Source organism: Pogona vitticeps, chromosome 1, assembly GCF_051106095.1.
Source record: "Pogona vitticeps strain Pit_001003342236 chromosome 1, PviZW2.1, whole genome shotgun sequence".
Classification (NCBI taxonomy): Eukaryota; Metazoa; Chordata; class Lepidosauria; order Squamata; family Agamidae; genus Pogona; species Pogona vitticeps.
The window spans coordinates 241083671-241108432 of NC_135783.1; the positions used below are offsets into that span (position 1 = coordinate 241083671).

At 43.7% G+C, this 24762-nt stretch overlaps 1 protein-coding gene across 5 annotated transcripts in view; it reads left to right on the forward strand.

Moving 5' to 3' along the window:
* Positions 1 to 24554, forward strand: part of SLC11A1 (solute carrier family 11 member 1) — a 42932-nt gene extending 18378 nt beyond the window's left edge. For 4 of the 5 annotated variants that reach the window (XM_072985281.2, XM_072985279.2, XM_072985282.2 and 1 more), the window contains 12 exons: positions 918 to 1037; positions 2892 to 2998; positions 3729 to 3799; positions 4511 to 4578; positions 5506 to 5661; positions 7447 to 7605; positions 8453 to 8542; positions 9302 to 9421; positions 13348 to 13497; positions 14311 to 14384; positions 15669 to 15822; positions 16641 to 24554. In XM_072985281.2, coding sequence (XP_072841382.2) covers positions 918 to 1037; positions 2892 to 2998; positions 3729 to 3799; positions 4511 to 4578; positions 5506 to 5661; positions 7447 to 7605; positions 8453 to 8542; positions 9302 to 9421; positions 13348 to 13497; positions 14311 to 14384; positions 15669 to 15822; positions 16641 to 16721 — 1350 coding nt within the window. In that variant the 3' untranslated portion in view covers positions 16722 to 24554. The remainder of the gene's footprint in view (positions 1 to 917; positions 1038 to 2891; positions 2999 to 3728; positions 3800 to 4510; positions 4579 to 5505; positions 5662 to 7446; positions 7606 to 8452; positions 8543 to 9301; positions 9422 to 13347; positions 13498 to 14310; positions 14385 to 15668; positions 15823 to 16640) is intronic. The other variant, XM_078382159.1, reaches the window with a different exon arrangement.
* The last annotated feature ends 208 nt before the right edge of the window (positions 24555 to 24762 follow it).

The window sequence follows — 24762 nt, forward strand, 5'->3', positions numbered from 1 at the left end:
AACTTAGTTTGCTTTCCTTTATGCTACTCAGATTGAGCGTGTGTATGTTACTGTGCATAAAGGCCTGCATTCTTTTTGCATGGCCTTTTAGTGGCCAGATCAGAATTAGTACTCCAGAGTCTGTCTTTCTCTCCTGCTCCCTGTTTTTCTTCTTCTTTTCACTTGTTGATGTGACAGCGCAAATGCCACTGTCTGCTTTGTGCTATTGTTAAAAAGGTTCCTGTGTGCAGAAGTAAAATCCTCCTACATGTCTCCCATTTAACATTTAAGGCCTACCACTTCCCTGAAACAGATGGCACAGTGTAGGTGTACAACCATCACCACCCAAATCACAGCCATTTGCATTTGGAAATGGGGCCTTTCCCAAAGACTTAAAAATGTGCAATTCTCACCATGGACAAGAATTGGGTCAGGGTACTACCAAGAGGGCAGAGGTGGTATCAGTCTGCGCACCCTTTTCCAGGCATCAACCAGGTTGGAGGGGAGGGCGGTGAACATTCCTGTCAAAGAGCAAGCAGCTGAGTCACATGCAGCCCTGTCTGCTTTTTGCTCTTCAGCCTGTACTGGCTGAGGTGAGTGGTTCACTCTGCCTCATGTGAGGGCTTGCCCTCATTGTTTACAGCCTTGCTTTGTAAGGACATTAAAGAATCACCAGAGCCCATAACAAATCAGGGTGAAGGTGGGAGATTCCCCTCATTGCTGCTGTCCACGTTGCACTTTCCTCTCCTTTTAGTTCGGAGAAGTTTGGCCCCATTCTTTCTATCCAGCCTGTGCAGATGGCTAGCCATGCTGTGTAGTCCCTCCTCCCTGTGACTCCCTCAATTTATGTCAAGGCTAAAGCTGTGGAGATGTTTTTGGTTTGCTGCTGCATTGTTACAGAAAGACAACATGGTCATGTGTCCTTGTTCCCCACACAGCTGCTCTGGGTCCTGCTCTGGGCCACAGTCCTGGGTCTGCTCTGCCAAAGACTGGCCATCCGGCTTGGAGTAGTTACAGGCAAGGACTTGGGAGAAATATGTCATTACTATTACCCCAAGGTAAGTACAATGAAGGTGGGAACTGTATGATTAGGCAGTCAATAACCAACTCTGGCTAATGCTTTTTTATGACTGGGGGAAACTCTCAGACATTGAAGGGCTGAGTTCCAGTAGTGAATCAACTGGCCTTTGAATCAACTGAACTTATGAGAAGCTGACTCACCAAATCCCCACTGAATTAATGAGCCTACTCGAGTTGCAATTTACTATTGGATTTCAGTCAACATCTTCTTATAGATACAGTATAAGTAAATGTCTTCTGCACCAGGTCAGCTGTGGCCCTGAAATATTTTACTGCACCCAATCTCCCATGCAAAGACCGACTAAGCTGGCAATCAACATTTTCAGTGAGATATCATCTTCAGTCTAGCACATCTGAGGCGGCAGGCTCATCTTGCTGGGCCAGGACAGGTTGTGTGGAATATACACAGCTCTGTCTATTAACAGAAGAGAGCTGGGAAATTCGGGAGAAGCCTCCAGGAAGCTGTCTCTGGTGCCTGAGATGATTGTCTCACAGTACCTCATGATATGCTGTGACTCACATTCATTTGGTCAGAGGATGACTGAATGCAAGATTGATTGTGAGGAAAACCTCCCTGTGGGTGGTTTTTGTGAATTCAGTATCTACATTGGACTCAGCAACAGTTAGAATTTGGAATCGGGTACTCAGATGTTCCCTATCCCAGTTTACCTCAGCTGCTACTATTCAACAGCATGCAAGTTGCATCATAACTGAATGCAACCTTTCCTAGCAGGATGCTTTCGAAGTGTTTCCCTCACTCATACTGATGGGGGTGGATGGAAGCTGAAGGGCACTAGTCTGGGAAAGGCTACTTTAATATGATTGAGAAATGGGTCTCAGGATGGTGGTTCTGTTTCCAAGTTTGCAAAGAACCTCTGGGTAAAGGCTGTCCATGCAGTTTTTTCTCTGAATGGACCCATCTCCCTCCCTGACTGATGCCATGGATTATTGGTCTGCTTTTCTCCTTCAAAGAAAGAGATGCAGCTAATGCTTCTGCATGCTTCTCTTGGGTCTCCTGAAAAAGACTTCCGGAACAAAAAGGTAGCAGAAAGATAGTTTATTGCAAAAATGAGACTATATGTGGTTGCTATTTTTTATGTTATGTTTTGTTAATTGATATTTTGGATTTATGTTACTATAATTGTATATATGTTGCTGTTAGCCGCTCAGAGTGGTATAGATTTATCAGATGGGCGGGATATAAATCAAATCAAATCAAATCAAATCAAATCAATCAATCAATCAATAAACAAATAAATAAACAAACAAACAAACAAACAAACAAACAAATAAATAAATAAATAAATAAATAAATAAATAAATAAATAAATAAATAAATAAATAAATAAATAAATAAATTGCTATTTTTTTTCCTAATCTGGCTCTGAGATTGAAACTCTTATTGTTATTGAAACAGCAGTCTGTGTTGTTTTATATTTAAAACAGCCTTCCTTAAAAGAACACAACTAATCCATATTTCATCTGGTAGAGCAGATAAATAATTTGGATCCAACACCACAAGCAGAATTTGGCAGACACTATCTCAGCTGCAGAATCCATCAGCAGAGCTAGTAGTTTACATGTTCAGTCTGGTGGTGAGATATTGAGTCACTGTTTGTTTGTCACTGTTAATTTGTCACTGTTAATTGCTGAATTGTTATTATTACAGGGGAGGGAATGTGCATGGAGAGGTTTCCTTTCTCTGTATCTGATATTGGCTTAAGTCCAGAGGCTCAGACATGAGCTAGCATGGGGAAAGGTGAATCAGAGCAGCCACTATCGCTGTATTTGATCTGGTTCTTACAAAATGGCCTCTGTTCCATTGACTGCAGGTCCCACGTGTGCTGCTCTGGATCATGATAGAAATTGCCATCATTGGCTCCGACATGCAGGAAGTGATTGGGACAGCGATTGCCTTCAATCTTCTGTCAGCTGGACAGTAAGATGCCCATTTTTTTCTTAGCTACATGTGACAGGGATTAAAAGAACAGGCAGGTCTCACAGACATTGTTGACTAATGAAACCCACATTGCACTGGCGCGAACAACCAAATCCACTTAAATTCTTCTAATAGAATGATCTTTGTACAGATTGGGGTCACAATGGTTAATACCATTTTTGCCACTTTTCTTTTTGATGAGGCGGCGGAGGAGGACCGCCTATAATTTCTAGGTCCTTTGTAGTGAACAGCCTCCTTGCAGTCTGATCTGGATAAGAAATGAATACAGCTGAGGAGTACTTCGTACATATATCTTCCTTGACTTCACTGTGTTCTGTGCTACTACCAGTGAGGGAAAGTGCACTAACAACTCCTGTCTTTGAATCCTGGCATCTTCAAATGGGGCCAACAACGACTACTGTCAGAGACCCCAGAGATCCACCGACAATCCATGTGGGCAGCATTGAATTAGACGGACTGGTGGACTGGCTCAGAGGAAGTTGGCTTCCATTCCTCCACTACATTAAAGGCACCATAGCAACCCTGATAGTTTTCTCCAGTCCTGGAGGTCTCTTTTTCATCTTCTGACAGGACTTCGTCTTTTTAATCGTAATGCACCGATTACATTTCTGCCTGTCATACAATTATCAACAGTTACAGAAGCTCTCAGAGGAGGAGAGGAGGAGGGTTGGTTTGTTAAGATAGTAACTTCTATGACTTTTGTTTGCAGTATCCCATTGTGGGGTGGAGTCTTGATCACAATTGTGGACACTTTTTTCTTCCTCTTCTTAGACAAATACGGTATGTATGCAGTAAGGAGCTAGTCAGCTGTACAGAGGGGCAGCTTTTGCTCTGAAGCAGGGTTCACATCGCACTCCGATTCTGAAAAGTTACCTCCTCCTGTCTAGCCTTTGGGTGGCTTATGGATGGATGCAACTAATTTTAGACAAGGAGGCATGTAAAAGTCCTGGTGGTAAAAGGTGGCAATTTCTTAGGGACAGGAGTGCCCCCGTGGTGTAGTGAAGCCAGGGTGTGCAACATCAGAGCCTCTGGACTTTCTGAGTAGAGAGATTACGAGGACATCTCCCTCCCCACAAGCTTTTCTGTTCCCTCTGAGCACAGCTGTAAACCCCACAGTAGCTGGGAGAGAGGTGGATTCTCCAATGAACAGTATATTGTTGGAAGCTGTCCCTCTTGTAATGCAAAGTATTTGTGGTTGCTTTGATTTTGAATGGGCAATCTGGAACCATCATCTTTACAAAAGACCTACTCCTCATTTGTTGATGTGGACTGATCTGTTGCCTATGATTTTGGACTCTCCTTATAGAGTGTGGGGAGATGGTGATGATGAGAATCTATAGTTTTAAATTTACCACTTCCACCACTGGTGGTGTCCACATGCCTTGCACATTAAGAAATATCTGAGATAAATGTTGATAATATTTGAAGCAGCCTTGAATCCTAGTGTCTCCTTGCAGTTGAGTTTCTTTCTCTTTGGTCCTTCCCTCATAGGTCTCAGGAAGCTGGAGGCTTTCTTTGGTCTCCTCATTACTATCATGGCAGTGACATTTGGCTATGAGGTAAATTCACACATGCGCTTGTCAAACATGGTACCTTTCCCCATCCTATCTTGAATCTGATCCTTTGGGAGTAAGCAACGGATCATGAGAAGAACCCTGCTAGTTAACTCAAGGATGCTATAATTCACAGGATGCTACTTCGAGCATCCTGTGTTAATGGAAGCTCATGAGCACAAGAAGTGTCTAAAATGCAGAAGTATTTTCTGGTACTGCTTCTGAATAAGAGTTTCCCTTTTGCTATCAGGGCTGATAGCAAATGACATACCACGACTGCATGGATTTATCCAGTCTTTAAAAAAACCCATCTGTGCTGTCACCACATCTGATAACAGTGAAATCTATAAGTTAATTGTTCATCCAAATGAAAAGTGGTGAAGCTCTTTTTATGCAGCTCCATCTCTCGTAGTATCGGACCCTGAGTTTACCCACTGAAGTTGAGTGACAGGACAAACAGGGCAAATAAAAGGGACTACTCATTCACTGAGGACATAGCTGAAGTGTGGCAGTTGCTTCCACAGGAAGTAGTGATGGCCACCAATTTGAATGGTTTTGAAACAGGTTTATGTAAATGTCTGTAAATGGAACTGTCATGATGGCTGTCTATTCCCATCCAGTTTTAGGTGTGCGTAAGGAAAGAGTGAACAGGAAAGCGTTGTTGCAATCATGTCCTGCTCATGACACAGGCCTGTGATTGGTCACTCTGGAAACTGAATGCTGGACCAGTGAGCCTTCGGTTTGCTGTGTGTTCTCCTATGCCAACCCCTTCCATGGTGGAGGCTCCTTCCTCTTTCTTCAGTGGTTGCCATTTTGAAGACACACACATTACAGTGATGGGGCGGGGAACTCTAAGTAGATTGCTAAGGGAAAGGGTATGCGTTCTCACCTTTCTCTGCATTGAGTTACCTTTCATCCTTCTTCCCTCTGCAGTATGTGGTAGTACGTCCTGACCAGAAACAGGTGCTGAAGGGGATGTTTCTCCCCTATTGTAAGGGCTGTGGAAATGAGGAACTTCTTCAGGCAGTGGGTATTGTCGGAGCCATCATCATGCCCCATAACATCTATTTGCACTCCTCCCTCGTCAAGGTCAGTATGACTCAGATCCACTCCCCCCTTTTCCCAGACAGTGGGTAAGACAGCACCATCTGTGTCGTCAGATCTGTCTTCAGATTAATTCATAGTGGGAGTGACTGAACATCTCTGTTAGTTACAGACAGCACAAGACAATATACACAGTTCTTCCCTCCTTTGTGTCTTCACAGCAGCCTTGTAAGGCAGGTCAGGTGGAAAGTCACCCACTGAATTTCAGTTGGGAGAGGGGATGGAAGCTGGCATCCCAAGTCTCTGTCCAAAACAAGTGACTACACCACACTGGCTCTCCTAGATTGTACAGCTGAGATGCGGAAGAGGACGACATAGAAGGAAAAGAGAAAGAAGGAGTAAATCATTCCTAATTATCAGGCTGAAATAGTCAAAAGGACGTAGGTCTGGTAATACTGTACAGCCCTAGGACCAATTGATGTAGAATTTATTAGTGTCATGGTCAGACTCACTTTTTCCAGTGGCAAAGGTTTTTCCAACTCTGGCTTACCAAGCATCGACCACTGGCATATTTCTCACCCACAGTCCCCAGTATGTCTTCCGTTCAAGTTCCACAACAGTTTCAGAAACAATGCATATTCCAAGCAGTCAGAGCCTGATTAGAGTAGCACAAGAGGCACATGACATTATGTCCCAACATTCATAACTAAATAGCTATATATATATATATAAATATATAAAAGGAAAAACAAAACAGGAAACCCAAATGTCAAAATATTGTGTCACTTTCTTGGTTTTTTTTCTCTTAGTGTTTTTTTTTAAAAAAAAACTTGTTGAATTTCTTCTCTCCCATTTTTGCCCTGTAATTTTCCAAACATGTTGAAATAGACTAGCATGGCTACCTCTTTGGAAACAACTAAATACGGGTGGAGTTTTGTGGGCTCTGAATTTGATTGCTGTGGCAATACAGCAAAATGGATCTTTAAAAGTTTCTCGGTGGATCATTTGACTGCTCAAAATCCCCTCTGCTCCACAAGTTGTTTTTTCCCTACAGAGAAAAATGTATGTGAACCCAGTGTTTTATTTTATTTTCCTTTGTGAGTAATTGAAATGCTCCCTTTTAAAACTGGCTGTAATGTTCACAATGGCTTAAGTTGGTTAAGAAAACAGCGTGCTAATATAAGAATTCATTGTGTGAACATGAAACTCAACAGGGTTTTTAACTCATGTTTTTTGGCTATGTGACCAGGCCCTTACATTGGTATATTTAAAAACACCAGTCTCCCATATAATTTGACCTTTGAAGTGGAGATAAAAGAGCTTGAAAATTGTGCTTTTTGAATGCAGTACATAAGTTGTACCACAAGTGCTTCTGGAGAATGAACACAAGCTTACAAATGCAGGGGCAGTGAAAAGTGTGCCCAAAATTGCATGTATTGGGGAAGAATGCATAAAAACTGTATGTAGAAGGAAAGGGACATAACCCAAATATGCATTAACTCCCACTGGAAAAAGGGAAAAAATCTTGTAGCTTGGTATGGAATTCCAAAATGATGAGAATGCTCATGCAATTCTGAGAAATGCAACAAAAATTGCCCTGACAGATTTTCGCTTCAGTAGTGATTTCACTTTGAAGGGAAGGTTCCCCATCTCTCCTTAGGAACTTAACTTCCAACCTCAGTTTCCACAAAAGTAACTTCAGACAAAGCTCCCCATGTGGCCTCAGTGACAGCCTCCAGTGTAATATTCTACAGCTCAGGCAACTTTGGGAGGGTAGGGAGTTCTGTTGTTAATGCACAGAGTGATGAAACATCATGTCTTTCCCCACAGACTCGAGAGGTTGATCGCACCAACAAGAAAGCAGTGAAAGAGGCCAACATGTACTTCCTGGTTGAGTCCACCATTGCACTCTTTGTCTCCTTCCTCATCAACCTCTTTGTCATGGCAGTGTTTGGACAAGCCTTTTATCATAAAAAGAACATGGATGTGGTGAGTGCTGACCGATTTCCCCACAGTCTTCTCACATGAGACCCGTTGGGTCATAAGAACCAGTGGTTCCTCCTTTAGCACATCATGTGCTGGTCTTTTGCCTTTCGCCTATTCCCCCTTCCTTTCCAGGGAAGGAAGGGACCATGACTTGGAAGAAAGAAAGGACCAATCCCCTGTAGTCAAGCTGGGGTTGGTCAACTCCTTTGCTCATCCTCACCCATCACACAGTCTTATCTTTCATTCCAGGCAGCAGAGGGCCTCAGGGCTGCCCCACAACAAAGGTGAAATGCCTTCTTCTGCATAATTATTAAAGGTCAAAGAGCCTTTGTGAAGGTGAGGGAAGACTCCCACATGAGCCTAGAATGGCCTGGTGTCCTGGCTAGCCTCATTAATGGGTGTCTGTGGGTGAAACATGGTGAAATGTAGGCCATGTATAAAGGAGGCAAGTGTCTTTTTAAAACATTAACTCTTCGTAGCGTATTGTTTAAATACACTCCCTCTTTTGAACATTTAATTTTGTAACTCTAGCTGTGGACCAGCTGATATTTTACTAACTGTGTGGACAGCTAAGAGAGCTAAGATTCACCATATGTGAGTCTCTTGCCCTCTGCTCTTGAGTTGGCCTCTTTCTAGACAATTTTGGGTGATTGGGGACAGAGTTCAGCTGTGTGAAGGGCATCTAGATGCACCCTTAGACATCACACCCAAACCTGTCTTTCTGAGGGGCAGCAAGAAGGTTACATGGGAACATTTTTCACCCCAAGGTTTGAGTCAGTGAAAGTTCCCCTCAGTTATTTTTCAGTAGTTCTGGTATATATTATGTTGTTTATCTGCTTATGTCTTCCAGTATGAAGTCTGTGCCAACCAAAGCACTTTCTCCAACCAAACTGTTTTTCCTTACAACAATGAGACAGTTTCTGTGGACATTTACCAAGGGGTAGGTTTCGAACAAAATCATGTCCACTCCCCTTGCTTCACTGCTGTTTGTGCAAAATATGTTGAGCTATATAGGATTCCCATGTGAGCTTTGTGTTTCTCCTGTTTGGGCTGTAGAATTATCTTATGTTGTTAGAGGAGATGATGTATTAACTAAAGGCTGGCTGTAGGACCTTTGTAGGCCATGCCTTCCTTGTTATTCTAACCAATCTCTTTTCAAACAAAGGAAATTTCTCTTGCATTTCTACAGTATTGTGGAATCTGTGTATCTCATTGCTTGACCATTTTGTAAAGTTATTTAGTTTTAACCAGAGGGAAAACTAGATGAAATAACAGGTTTCCATGGGTAGACAGAGCTTATGATAGAACCTTTCTTTCTACCTCTAAATGCCTGGTTGACCTTCTCCTCATTGGTCTTCTAGTTTTCTACAAGACATTAGGTTAATTTAAGTTCCTCTCTGACCCACTTGTGCTGTGAATTTTATTTTCATTGGTTCTGTTTTTTTTGTCGTCTGCCTTGTTGTATCACTATTTGTTTATATTTTTTCCTAATTGTGACTATGAGATCCTTTGAGGGCCCTGTGAGGGTGGGGGTCAAAGATTGTAATATACATAAATAGTTGCACAGATATTTTCCTTATTTTCTTGCAAGACTACAAAAGGCCAAGGAGGAATATGTTACCTGAGCCAATGGTGAGCAGTCTGTGTGAGCAGCATCAGCACTACCTATAACCATGTGTTCCTGTCTTTTCCTGTTCAGGGAATCATCCTGGGGTGCTACTTTGGGCCCATTGCACTGTACATTTGGGCTATTGGAATCCTTGCAGCAGGCCAGAGTTCAACCATGACAGGAACATATGCAGGGCAGTTTGTTATGGAGGTAAGATTTTGATGTTAAGATCTATTCAGATCAGGATAGGGAACTCAGAGCCTTTCAGATGTTTGGGGATACTGTCCCCATAATTAAGAACAACTTTGGTTGGCTTGACAGGAGGTGTGGATCAAAACATCTGGAGAATCCCAGAATGCCTGCCCCTGGCCTTGACCTACATAAACTTGAGTGTGAAGCTGCCTATAGTATGATTTTTGTGTGTCTTAGCCTGCGTTTTGAGAACCAGTGTGGTGTGGTGGATAGAGTATTGTGCTAGGATGTAGGAGACTTAGGTTTTAATCCTCACTTGTGAAAACTCACTGGGGGTTGTAGTAATGTCAAACCATTCCTTAAATATCTCACTTACCTTGAAAGCCCTATTCTAATTTGATATCAAACAACAGCTTGCACTTGCAATTATTTAGCTGAGTCCTTACATGTCAGGTAGAGAAAACAGGGTCTTTCCATGACAGGACATCAGTTGTTCAGATTACAGAAGCATACATGATAAAATACAAACAAAGCCAGTATCTCATGAGGTGATACAAGCGCGGACACCTTGCTTGGGCAAGTTAGGGCCAAAATAGCAAGAACAAAAATGCCTTGGGATTCCATCGCTTGACATTTTAATCATGTAACATCAAATCTGCCATAGGCCCCCCCCATGAGATTTGGGAATTGGGGCCAGGATGGGTGGGATTTAAGTCTTTCCTCCAACCAAGGCCAATTCTTTAAATAACAAACAAATGAAACCAGAAAGTCTTATGGTTATGTTTCCTAGTGTACAGATCTGGAAAAGGCACTTCTTTGAAATACAGTGGACAGAATCCCCTACCTGCCATAGCCAAGGAAAAGGTGTAGCCTCTGAAAGACCTTGGGAGTTGTAATCCAAATAAATAAGTTTTCAGACCTCTCAGTCTCTTCCTCACTGAACATTTCCTTTCCCCTCTCCTTATCGTAAAATCCTCTGTGTCTCTTTGTGTAACCAACATTTCTAATGGCATCATATTAACTTTGTACTACATTTTAGTTAAATGCTGTCACAGTCATATGTTATGTAAAGTAAGTGATCCATACTAGTACAGTAAATGTCTTTATCAGTGTTTATGTGAAAAGAGGAACCTCGTGTATAAGAATGGATCAGAAGTTCCTCTACTAATTTCAGTCCCCGTTTACTACAACCCACAGTCCCGTTTCCCATGGGCGTCTCCTCACAAAGTGTTGCACAGCTGCGCAGTCCTTTAAGTTCAAGCTATTCTTAGCATGTTAGTTTCAATTAAGGGTACTGACTGTGCTGCTCAGAGCAGCTGGTCAGGAGAAAAAGCCTAGAAGATATTTAGCCATAGACTTTGCTAGGTTGGGAGAACCCTCAGCGGCTACTCAAGTCTGATGCTAACCTAGATCCTGGGACTTACGTTGACCCTTACATTCTATGTATGTAGCCCCAAATAATGCTCACTTTTCTATAATGGGGGGGAGGTACCTGGACTCAAAATCTGACATTATTTCTGTTGAATTTCAGTGACTGAAATCCTCTTGTTTAGCTACGCAAAAGGCATAACTTTTGGAGGTGAATTGCCTCATGTTAAGAAATCCCCATGGACATTATCTGTTGTATGCTGAGTTGTGTGACTCAGTGTGCCACAGATAACATCTGTGGACCATTCTGGACTTTCTGGAGTTACACTATTCGCAATACTTCAGCATAATGAAGCAAGAGGATTTGGGCCAATGTGTCATTATTATCAACCCAGTGTTCCAGATTGTCTAAAACCTTTTGAATCTTGATCCTTTATTCCATGGGTGTGGCTATCCATTCCAGCTTGGTGCCATCTCCAGATTTCAGTAGCAACCCCCCCCCCCAGCCCTCTTAGCCAGGTCATTTATAATGGTGTTAACTGGCAGGTTGTGGTACTCGCACTGCAGGTCTCCCTCTAGGAGGATGCTGAGACATCAAGGGGCTCTCATTGAAAATCATTGCTCAACCGGCAGTGGACCCACAGTTCCCAAAGTGGCCGCCTTCACCACCCTACAGCCACATTATGTGTGTTCTGCTTGCCTTTGTATACATGCAACATTAGGTGACATGATTTTTTCTGGATTTGACAACGTGCTTTGGCAGATGAATTCTGAGCACTGCCAATTGCTCAGAGGCCCCAGTTGACACTGACAAGCCATCTTTTAAAAACTCTTCAGGTGTGCATGGGGAACGGGAGGTCTTCTTCCAGATGTTGCTAGGCGGCATCTTCCAACCTCTGTTACCACCAGCTGTGCTAGCCAGGGCCAACAGGAGCTGCAGTCCAGCAACATGTAGAGAGTCACAAGGTGTAGCAGGATTTATGTAGAAACTGTTAATTTGTTAGCCTGCAAGAGAACGTAAATCCAGCCAAGCAAAGCTGGAGGCCTTTTTTTGCCTTTTTAAAAAAACCACCAACCTGGTAAATCCCTTTGCTCTTTGGGTTGTATAATTCGAGGCATTCAAATTATTGTAATGCTGCCATCTGGTGGCTAACGGCCCTAACTACAAGTCCATGGTGAAGATCACCCTGCCCAGGCACCCATCCGTCTAATCCAGTGCTCCACATCTACAGAGTGAAACGATCTGGAATCAGCCAAGAAAACTGAGTGTGAACTTCCTCAGTGATCCTTTAAAAGCATATTAGCAGCCCATAAGCAGGACATTGTTCCCTAGCAACAGAATTGAGTGGCACGCTCCCTTTGCACATGAGAAGTCCGTATAATCCTAATCACATCAAATGCTATGAACATCTTTTGTGGGTAAAACCTTTATAAATGGCCTTCTTCTTGGAATCATTCTTATTCCTGCTCAGACTGGTGGTTTTGTCTCCCATTCAACACTTACAAGTCTTCCATTCTCTTTACCAATGATTCTATGGGCTCCAGGATAGCCTTCTCCAACCCAGTACACTTCAAATGTATTGGATCCCAACCTGTTTACCCACAGACAAGATTCCTGGTAGATAATGGGCCTCATGGTCCTGTGATTTACCGCGAAACATCTTGTGGACATATCCTGGGTGACCACTTTTTATAGGGTGTAAGAATCCTTCACCCTATATGTATGTGGAATGCTTTTGCTCAAATGGAAGGGATCTTCCCAACTAGGGAGGGAGAAGGTGGATGGACTGTATGCTGTTGATCAGCATCAACATTTACATCAACATTTTTAGCCAATTGGTCTTCAACTCATGGCTCAAGACCCAGCTCTACAGCCTGTGCTGGTTTTGCACCTCCAAATGTGGTGTACTCCAGTCTAGTATATATCACCTCCCAGCCATGGGAGTTGTAATCCAACACATCTGGAGAATAGCAGGTTGGGGAAAAGTTGCATTACTGAATGGCAGCCTTATACAAAATAGGTTGTAGCGAGAACTGCATCTCCCCCGAAGAGTGAAAATGCAGAAGCAACTAATGTGAAAAGTAAGTTTGCACTTACATTTCATGGAAAGGTTGGTGACTGTTATTCTAGCATACCTCCCTTTGGCCCTGTGACCATGAACCAGCTGTGTCCAGAATGATTCTCTGATTATTAGGAGGCAAAGGGGTCTTAATGGCACTTTAAAAGATAATAAATTTATCCCTACGTGGTTATAAGCTTCTTCCTTGGGATCTCATTTTGATTCCCAAACGATGAGCTTTCTTGCTCTTCCAAGGCAGTCCCTCTGCTTGTCATACAAGTAACTCTTCTCCTCTTTGTTGACATGTATCACTTGGCAACAGTCTCTTTAAGGTCACTGATGGGCATTCCCCCTCATTCCCCTTCCTTCTATGGTCCCTTAATGCAACATGAGGGTGAAAGGGTAACAAGATGAATATAAAAAGGGAGAGTGGGTGCTTTGGTAAATATGGCAGCTCTTGTTTGGAGGCATGACTTCGGTAAAGTGGCCATCTGATTTCTTCTCTTCCTCCCTCAGGGCTTCTTGAAGCTCCGCTGGTCCCGCTTTGCTCGGGTGGTCTTCACTCGTTGCTTTGCTATCCTCCCGACTGTCTTCATTGCAGCTTTCAAGAATGTGCAAGCTCTGACAGGCCTCAATGACGTCCTCAATGTGCTGCAGAGTATCCTGGTGAGGCTCCTTCCTTCAGACGCACTCCTCAATATGTGCAAGGTGCCCCTCCACCTAGGAAAAAATGACTTGCTTGAGCAGGACCTGCCCAGGACATAAAGCAAAGGAGCAAACCATGTCCCCTTGCTCAGATAAAGATGAGTAACCAGTGCCCGCAAATCATGTTGGCACAGAAGCCAGCCTCTTTCAAGCATTTATTCCTGTCTCTAGCAATAAGAACAAAATAATAGCCGTTTACATAGCTAGCCATATTATTCTATCACAGCAAAATAACAGTTACGTGGCACCTTTTACATTAAGAGATTTATTGTGGAGCAAGTTTGTTTATAATTTATTGGGCCACCAAAATACCAAGAGAGGAGGGAAGTGAGCTTCCGTGTCCAGAACTCTTCATCAGGCTGCCCCTACCTTTCTCCTCCTCCTCCTCCTCCTCCTCCTCCTTTTTCCTTTAAACCTACTGATGGTCCAATAAACATATTGTCCAACTCTGCTTGGGGCTGCTGAATGATGGCTGAGATAACACTATTGAAGTAGCCCACTTCTGGGCAAAAACACTCTAATTATCTTAACATTTGAATTTGTTATAATTTTACCTATATATGTACATAATTTTAAATTGCACAACCCTTTGATACTGCTGTAAGTTGGAAAATAGTAGGTATTCTCTAATTGTCAACACTTTCAGAGTTTGGTGTTTCCTCCAATGAAAATATTTCAGAAGCTTCTTAGGCAGACAGAAAAAAGGGGATAGCAAGGGAACATTGTTCATTGAAAAAATGTACTCAACACAGGTTTTTTTTTTGGTATTTCTAGCTGCCTTTTGCTGTCATACCTGTTCTCACCTTCACCAGCATGCGGCCTCTTATGGAAGACTTTGTCAATGGAATGTAAGTAGTTCCAGCTGCAATGGATGAAGACTCCTTGGGGAATGAATTTGGGGAGCAATTGTTTCCACATTAAGGGATGGTTAGGAAGTTTAACCTCTCATTGGGACATCTGAGTAGAAACATTTTAGTACATTTAAAACAACCCATCAGATCTTGGAACTAATTTCTTAAACCTGTTGCACAGCAGTTACATAAACAGTGTAACTTAGAGACAAATTGTCATAACTTGAGAATTCTCCATATATATTATCAGGTATGCAAGTGACAATGTCTACAGAGTTTACTTAATACAATGCACATCCAAATGTTACACCTTTGGTGCAATTGGATTTTACCCCTTCATTTGCTGCTCATAATTATAATTTTATAACAATTTTTAATCATTTGAATGTCACCAATGTTAATAATTTCAAAAATTATTAATATTTCATGTTATTTTATTTCACTGCTTTTGGGTATAATTGGTGAGGTTTGACCATTTTTAATCATTTTAACTGATTAAATCTTTAGTTTAAAAGTGACATGCCACTAACTTACTTCTTAGCACAATTAAATTATAATTTCCAGTGAAGCAAACTGACCATTAACAAATTACTCTTTGAATTAACATGAATTGACCTGTTTTTTCCAACACTGAGATTTACAATTATCATAATGTTACTGAACTCATCCTAATCCTTCTTTTCCATCAGAGCTCAATGGCATTTGCTTTGCTTTCCCTTCCCTGTAAACAATTTCCTCTTTGATTTTTCCTACAATTAGAGATATGCAGGAAATGTCTTAATTCTACCAAAATGAAGTACTTGGTCTCTTCTCAAAGGCAAGGCATTATTTACTCTGATGTCAATGTTTATAGAGAAGGAATATCTAGGATTTTACTTCCTTGCTTTTCTTGGAGGGCAAGGATGGAGGGGAAGATGGCCCAGAATTTACACATACAGGGAAGATTGCTTTCAAGGAGGAGGAAGAGGAGAGTGCTCTGTAATCAATGGAATCCCTTCTTCCTGTTTGTTGGGACCCTTCCTTAAAAGTCTTGTGGGGCTCTCAGTATATTCTTGACTCAATTTTTCAGGTATTTATGTGCCCATGAGGGCTGCTTCTCATTAGGGCTAGAATCCTGTCTATGTGCATTCCATGGCACAAGGCTGATGATGTCATCAGCCAGGACCTTTGTTTTTATTGTGTTCAGACATATGTAGTGATGAGCCAGGATTCCTCTCTTCTAGTTTAGTACATCTTGCCATGACAGCTGTTTTAACACAGACATCCCTGTCTTCTCCATAGCATTGGGAAAATTGTAATGATCCTGATCACCGGACTGGTCTGTGCAATCAACCTCTACTTCGTGGTGACAACAATAATGGACCTGAACCATATTGTGTACTACATTGTCATATCGTTCGTGCTAGCTGCTTATGTGGCTTTCATCTTCTACTTGGTAGGAAGATTACAGATCAAAGGGCCCCTTCTGTAGTACTGGGCTAAAGGCTACCCACAGTTAGGACTGACAATGCCCTCTCTCCCCCTGCCGCCCTATTTTTGGTCTGATCGTTCCATTGATTTCTTCTTGATACTTTGTTTTTCTTTTTTTAAAAACTAAGCAAAACCCAAACAATGGACTAGGATTTCCAGAAGGGATAATAGCAGTTTTCCAAGACTAGCCCTGTGATCACAGTGCAGTTTTCCCACAAAAATTACCATTTATTTCCCTGTAGATTATCTCCTACTCCCCCTTTCCTTGACTATAAGTAAAGGTAGACCTGTAGAAGAACAGGGCTGTTGTGTATAAAGTTGGGCAGTGTATCAGGACTTATCATCATTCCAGAATCCTCCACCACTTTCATGGAGGCACAGGTGAAACTCACCCAGTTAGCACCCTTAAGAGGGTTTGGAATATAACACCAATCACCCCCAGGCTGGCTTGAGGGTGGAATCCAACTCATCTGGATGGTGCTATGACAGTCTAGGCAAGAAACGTATGAGGAACATAGTATTAATTTATGGAAATTTCTTTTACATGATAGGGTAGCCCAGCTGTCCAGTAGTTACCGCTGTGAAACGACCATTTAAAAGAGTTGTGTGATAGTTATCAAAGAATTTGAAGGAAGAGGTGAGGGAGGGACCAAGGAGGGTGGGAGGAGAGTGATTAAAGCATAGGGTTCTTATGGAAGGAGATCTTGGAAGAAACAGGAGGCTGTTTCACACTCCACTCCCTCATTTGTTCTTGGGTCTTGTCTTCCTTTGTCTCCATTCCAGATCTGGACTTGCCTTATCTCACACGGAGTTGCTTACCTGGCCCGTGGGCGCCACACTCGTTTTGGCTATGGACTCCAATGATAGCACATCCACCACTTATCAGTCAGAGACTGATGAATCACGATCCTCCTCCCCATTAGGACAAGAAGCAGATGTCTCCCCAGATGTGCTGAGAAGCAGAGGTGCAAGGAACAACGTTCTGGCCGAAGTAGTTTAGTAGCTGTTGCTCAGTGGCGGAACACATGCTAAGTGTGCAGAAGGTTCCAAGGCCAATTTCTAAGTTCCTTCAAAGAACTGTCAGGTTCTGAAGAGCTGGGGACACTTGCCATAGATGGTTCTGGACTTGACAGCCTATTTTTCTGATCCAATAGGAAGTGGCTGATTATCTGTTGCAGCAAACTGTCAGAAAGGAAGAGTGATGAAGCAGCTGTTCCAAATGATCAGAGATTGGTAGCCACTCCGACAATCTCTGACTTGGGGCCATGTATAAATGTATAAATATTTGTCATGTAGTCCCATTCTTAGGTCTGAGGAAGTGGACTTGTTCTGAGGAAGTTGACTATTCGCCTTTGTGAATTACATCATTACACCAGCATAAAAATTCAATTGGATCTTGGCCTGTCGACTTGACCCTGAGTAGCAGGGGAGCTGCAGACCTTAGCAAGTGGAGCTTTCACTTTGATGATTTTGAGTGAGCAGCCCACACAAAAGTCAATCTGGTTTATTTCTGGCCATATGGCAGTGCTTTTTTGCTTGCTGAAGATGACTGTCACTTAACAGAAAGTGTATCCAAAGTGCTTCCTCACACGCATTAAGCAGGGAACATCTCCCTCTCCTTCCCTCTCCAGTTTATCTCTGGGCCTCTGAACGGATGTTGATCTTGTTCTGAGTTTAGCTAACTGCCATGCTGGTTCACTGTTTAACTGATCAGTTAAGGAACAGAAATACATTATAACTGTCAAACTAAATATTTGGGGTTATGTAGATAACAATAGTCATGTGCTGTCAAGTCAATTCTCACTTATGGGTGACCCTTTTCAGGGTTTTGCAGGTGGAGAATACTCAGAAGTCGTTTATCCTTTCCCAATTCTAGGGGCATTTTGGGGCTGTCCAGTTTGCCCAAGCCCACACAGGCTGGCTCTAATCACAGGAGGCACAGTAAGGAATCGATCTCCCAACCTATAGCTCTGCAGGTAGATACCTCAACCGGGAGCTCTCCAGCCAGCTGTGGGGTTATGTGGTGGAAAAACAATGTATTCAACAAAAGAAGACAGAGAGTTATTGTTGTTCACAGGAAATGATAATCAAATGCTTTCCTAAGACCAAAAGATACGCATTGAGTATTGTGGGCTGATGCGGCTACCAAAAAACCCAAAAGCATTCAGAGGGAAGAGATTTTATTGAAAAATAACATTTCTAGTACACGTTTAAAAAACAGAAATTTCCTATGTTCAAATTACCTCACCGTATTTTATTAATCTTTGCAATAATAAAGTGGAGACTACTTTTAGAAAAATCAAAATGTCACAATTCAGCTTTTCCCCTCCTGGTGTTCCAGATGTTTTAGGCCAGCAGTTCCCTGCCTTTGGTCCCCAAATGTTTTGGACTACAACTCCCAGAAATCTACAGAGCATCTACAGAGTCTCCGCTTCCCTATCTGCATGCCTGCCTTGGCCCTGAGTTCATCTGCGCCACTTGGCTGCTTTACTAGCCTTTTCTGGATAGCATAATGATAATTCTTAACTATGACCCAGCACTGACTTCTGAAATCCCTTGCGTCCCTCACCCCAGTGAAGTCTAAATGAATTAGCAACCCCTGGAGATGCTCCCATACCAATTAATGTCTGAAACAAAGTCCCTGCTGAGGGACTAAAAGCTTTTGACTCAGAGCACTAAACCTCCTACACCGGCATGGGATTAAGGCTGCTCCTGTTCTCCCAGTGGTTTTGGATCTTTCTCAGATGAATGACAGATAGTGATGGGGGAACTTCACTCTTGAATTTCTGCTGATTACGTATTAAATGCACAGAGCATCCTTTGAGTTAATGAGTGCCAATACTAACCAGGACTTCAGGGAAGACTACAGACACATCCAGACCCATACGGATCATCTTCTGCACCGATTCCAATATGTCACCATTCTGGTCACTATTTTTGTTTTAGTTCGTATGACCCCAATCCCTCTGAGATCTCTCTTCTCACTGACAGTTAAGAGATAAGCCCAGGCTTTCTGAATCCAGCAATATCACAGAAAGATTAAAGATCATGTTCCAGTGACAGTCAAAAAGGGGCAAGTCTCTCTATTGTTCTGTGCCAACAGATTTTCCATATGGACACACACTCAGGAACTGGTATTCCTTACTGTGCCTCCAGGGAAAAGAGCCAGCCTGTGTGGCCTTGGGTAAGTTCCTCACTCCCAGGGCACCCCCAGAAGAAGGGAGTGGTAAACTACTTCTAAATATTCTCTACCTAGAAAATCCTGGAAAAGGTCACTGTCAGTCAGAATTGACTTGACGGCACTATACTTAGGCACAGTCAATCAAAATTATAAAGAGATTGACTGGCATTATATAACAAATACAAGTTTTAACCCAAAACCTAAGTACTGTATTGGTTAAATATTAATGTAGCATACTGTATACACTCTTCCTAATACTGCCTTTTTTGTAGCTCTGATGGTGGTATAATTTCTGAGATCTGCAACTGCTTATATAGTACTGTGTGAAATTTCTTGATATTGTTCCCAAAGCCCCAATGACTATGGGGACCACTGAAGTGTGTTTTTTCCAGAGGTGAGATGTTTTGATTGCCAGGTCTCTTTGTTAGTTTTTCCAATTCTTTATCTTCAGCTCTGGCATCTCCTGGAATTGCAGTGTCAATGATCTGGACATTTCTTTGTTCTATTACTACTATGTCTGTCTATCCATTTGGATCCAGAAATCCCACAAGATCTTGACTTCCTCATTTTCTGACACCTTCTCTACCTGATGTTCCCCTGGGTTTCTACTGTTATTGTTTTGTTTTTTAAAAGGGATTCCAATCCTTCATCCAAATTATCTCAGCAAAGTCTTCTAAAAGCCCTTTAAAGTCACAAGGTGTCACTCCTGATATTTCAGATGAGAGGCAGTGGCATGTCCAAAGGGATAATTAGGTGGGGCTGGCAAAAGGTCTGTCGTTTCAATCTACCCACGTTTCTTAAAAGACCAAATGCAGCCATAGGTGGCACCTTTTAGTCTGACACGGCTTTGGCATAGCCAGTGTGTGTCTTAATCTCCTCTCTCCCATGCCATTATGTTGATCTGAATCTGTAAGGATATGATTTACCCTGTGGGATTTTTTTTAAATGCAGGTACTTCCGTGTTCATCAAAAGCAAAAGCAGACATAGTTCATGGTAAAAAATAAATTCCCCTTTCCACACAAAGTTCCCCTAAATGTGAGGTTCTCAAGTTTGAATGGGAAATCTGTGAGCTACGGCCCTCCAGAGATTGCTGGACTCTACCTCTGGGTCAGGAATGATGGGCGTTTAAATCCAACTGAAGGCTTAAGGTTGCCCACACTTACCTTAAGGGGCACCAGATGAGCACTCGGGATTTTGCCGCCTTCCTCCCACCTTTACCACAGTCACTTACTATTATTTTTAAGTTTGCTTTTGCTTATTTGCCCATTCAGATGGCCATGTATGTGTGTCAGGGCCAGAGGATTTGAAAAGTGGAATGGCAGTTAAGACAAGTCTCACACACTAGGTTAGGGAAATGAACTGGAGGACTAATCCAGAGCATTATAGGGCAACATCCCAGATAGGTCCCTGGAAAAAGTTTTTTTTTCTGCTGCACTGCTTGGAGGTGTGGCAGCCTTTACATTGGACATGTACCTATCAATGTTGAGATCTTACCTCAGCTTGTTTGAACTCAGTGGGGTTGGCAGATGACTCTCCTGTGTTCTCACAACAACCCTGCAAAGTAGCTCAAACTGAGAGACGGCAACTGGCCCAAAGTCATGCAACACTCACTAGGGACTAGAATCCAGACATTCCAACTCCCTCCTCAACACAACGGCCAGTTCACCACACTGGCTTTAATGTGTATTCACTGAAACAAGGGAATATTCTCTGCCCATTGGTGATTAAAGGACATTCAAATGCAAGGGATTTGGCTAATGAAAGACTCCCTTAACATCAGAGACACCATTGAGAAGGTCATGTTATATACACTACGTTTTAAATGCTAAGGGTTTTTCAGTAGGAATAGCTGTAAAACATGAAGAGAGGAAAACTGTGGTTTAGAGTTCACCATGGGACCTGTGGTTGAGAGAGCCAAATCAAAAATACACCAGGAAATATAAATGTCCAACATATATGTTTCCAAATTCAAGGACAGGGATTGAAAGTTGTACAGCTGGAACAACACAGCTATTCAATTTTCACAGCACATTCTCATCCCAGAATTTGAGAGTTCTCCAGCTCAGTACACTTATTACAAAATTATCCTCCACCTTTCCGGATATTGGAAACTTCTACAGATGATCCAATGCAAGGATGAGGAACATGTGGCCCTCCTGATATTGTTTGAGTGGGACTCCCATCATCCCTCACTCCTGGCTTGGGCTGATCATGAGTAGCATTCTAGCAATATCTGCAAGGCTGATGCCATTTGCCATCTCCAATCTAACCCATTCAGACTTTTGAAAAGCATTCACTATCGATACAGCATGATTTCTCTGGCTGAAAGAGATGAGTATCAATAAAGGTAGCAAGAAGTGAATAAAATAAAACTAAGCATGCTCTTGCAAGGCTGAGAGCCCTTCCTTCTGAAGACAACTTTGCACACAAAAAGCCCCACTAATTCAAACAATCTCGGAAGGTACCAATAATTCTGCAGCTCAGTAGAGATTTTTACCCATGGATATGCATGGTAATTTCTTGTTATATCAATACTCGGAAACTATTTACCCTGAATGTATGGATTGCCTCTACTGAAAAAAGCATATCCAGTGTACTGCAGTGGCTAGAGTGATGGACAAAGAATTAGGAGACCTTGATTTGATTCCCTGCTCCGCCATGGGATGGGGATGGAGGTGGTAAAACTACTCCTTAAATATCCCACTTACCTTGAAAGCCTTATCGCAGTTGCTCTATGTCTGTTCCAACATGACACCACAGAAGAAGGGGGAAAGAGTGTACTGACTTGTAGTTATTCCTTCTGTGGGGTTTGATCTATGAGCACTCATACAGACACAAAGACTACCACAATGGAGCCATCTTCAAGGGATAAATTGGCATCTGCTAATCCTTTTGGGGGTAAACTTTATGGGGTGAATGGAGAGATTGGTTCATGTGATCCAAGCAGTGAATCCATTTCATTGGGAACTCTAACATTTTAACACAATGGGATTGAACAGGATATGTTCATAGCTTTTGATTTCTTCAAACTCTCATCATTAATGTGGACCATATGGATTCAAAGACAGAGATGGAAACCAAAGCATCCATTTCAGTGATGGATGGAATTTATGTCCCATCATTCGGTCCAGGGCTGGGGGACCTGTGATTCTCCAGATGTCATTAGACTTCGATTCCCACCAAAACCAGGCAGCCTGGCTAAGAGTGAGGGCTGTCGGGAGGGGTAAAGACACAGTGTCTAGAATGTCTCATGTTCCTCACCTTTCATTTAGGGCAAACGGGCACAGAAGGAGTTTGTTTCCCCTAGACTGTGGAGGTTAATAATACTCCAGTTTGGGTTGTTGTTGTTTTGAGACTGATTAATGCTAGGAGATAATTCCAGAAGTCTATAAAATGAGAAGTACAGGGAGCATTTGAAAGTAATTACCCACAGTATTTAGTCCTGTACTTGTAAATGGGGTGCCCTGGCACTGGTGCAGTGGTTACCGACCTTGGATCTCCAGATGTTTGTGGACTACAATTCCCATAAGCCTTCACCACTAGCTGTGGTGGCCAGGATTTCTGGGAGTTGAAGTCCAAGAACATCTGGGGAACCAAGGTTGGAGACCACTGCTTTAAGATGTCAAAAGACTCTTTGCTGCTTATTTTGAAAAAATAGGAAAGGAAATTACCACCACCTTAGAGCTGTGGAGTTGGAAGGGACTCTATGCATCATCAGGTTAACTGGAAGCATATTTTGTATTGCACATATGGAGACAAGATGCACAGTATTAAAATGTCCATAACTGCATAATTCAAGTTATCTTTTTTTAAAAGTATGCACTAGTGGCCTGTGTTTTGAGTGGCAGCTCAACATATAATCATGCATGTGTTCGTGGGCATGTGCTAAATGTGTATTTGTTAGTTCCAAAGCTCAAAACATTCCCGAATAAATCTCATTAAAATATTATTCCGTTTTCTCCATTTTCACTTCCCTCCTGCTCTTCCGTTGTTTTCCTTGTGTCTCTATTTAGATATTGCGCCTCTTTGGGGAGAAACGTGTCACGCTTATTGTCTACAGAACAATCCACAAAACCTTGATTGTCCTATATAAATAATAAGGAGCGACCGGAAAGAGGAATGTGCTCTGAAGACCCAGGGTGTGTGTGGTGGGGAGGGCAAGACACCCCCTTCCCCAGCTTGGCACCTGGGCTGATCTGGCTCCGCGTTACCCCGTCTTTCTCCTGATACCCCTGATCCTAAGGATTTAAAAAAAGCAAGGCGCCTCCTTGAACTGTTCAAACGGGAAAGAAAACACACACACACACCAGCTATTTGAAAATGCAGGGACAGTTAAGCCCGCAGAACCGCCCATGCCAAGAGGCAATTATGCAAACGGTTAGAGAAAGGTAGCACTGAAATTACAGGCAAACCCAAATGAAAGAGGCAAAGCCTCGGGGGCATCTGCCACAGACGTGATTATGTCACGCACCCAAAGGCCTGGCTCCTCCGCCTTGAGTCCCAAGAGGCAGAAAACGGCATTTTGAACGCGCCCTCTCTCTGCTATCCAGAGATCGGGGGATGCGCGGGGTGGGGGGAGGAATCCGCCGGCTTCGCCACGTGAAAACACTGGAACTTGGGGACAGGTCTGATGAACGAGGATGACCACATATCACCCTTTCATCTGCTATGGAGATCGACTGCACTCAGTTGGGAATTGGGTTTTTTTTTCCCCCCTTCCTCATGGATCACCTTTGGAGCATCTGTTTTCTTAGGTTACACGGAGGGCACCGCCCCCAGCCCGCTCGTCCCCAGGTTCTCGGCGCGCCTCCCTCGGTGGGAATCGAGGGCCGTGAAGAGGAGAGACGAGCAGCTCGAGATGCGAAGAGAGAGGAGACCCTCCGCGCGGTGGCTGGAAAGGCGGGGGCGGCGGCGGCATCGACAACCCAGACCGGGAAAGCTGTGCGTTGGAGACGACGGAAAGGAACTTGCTTTCGGTCCCTTGCCGTGGAAACCCCTCGACGTGGAGCTAAGAGCAGAAGCCGAACAAGTTGACCCCCGAAGGGCGCAAGAAGGCGCGCCGGGGTCCCTGGAGGGACGCCAACCCCCCTGTCGTCCCTTCCCTCCCTCACCAGGGGCGGCGCTGTGAGGAAGGCGCGGAGAACGTCGGGCCGATTCCGACCCGGGCCCGCCTTCCTTTCTTAAAAAAGACCGCCTCTAAACCGTGGACCCTCGGCTGGCGTCCGGAGCAGCCAAGCCTCGGAGCGAATATATACAGTAGAGGCCCGTGGGTTCCGTCGGGCGGCGGCGGCGGCCCAAACAAGCCGTCTCGTTTTGGGGCCTTGAGAGGAGGGGGGTCCCCAGGCCGGACGCAGTCCCTCCTCGGGGAAGGCAACGGGGGCGGAGGAGGCGAAGCCCGGCTCGGGCAGGGCATTCACGCAGGGGCCGTCGAGCTGAGTCTTTCGGTCCGGGCGGGCCCCGCCAAGGTGGCCCGGCTTTCACAGGCGGGCGGGGTGGCTGCTCCTGCCCACCCCAGCCACTCGTTTCGCCTTTGGTTTGGGCTCGCTCTTGACAGACGCTCCCTTGCCCGTTTCAAGACTTCCCCCCCTTTCCCCTCCCCTCCCCTCTGTCCTTCCTTCCGAAGGCGCCCCACGAGCGGAGCCCCGGATTTCCTTCCCGAGCGCCGGCGGCTCCTGCTGCGACAGGCAAGACTGCGAGGTTCCCAAGCGCCCACCGCCCACCGC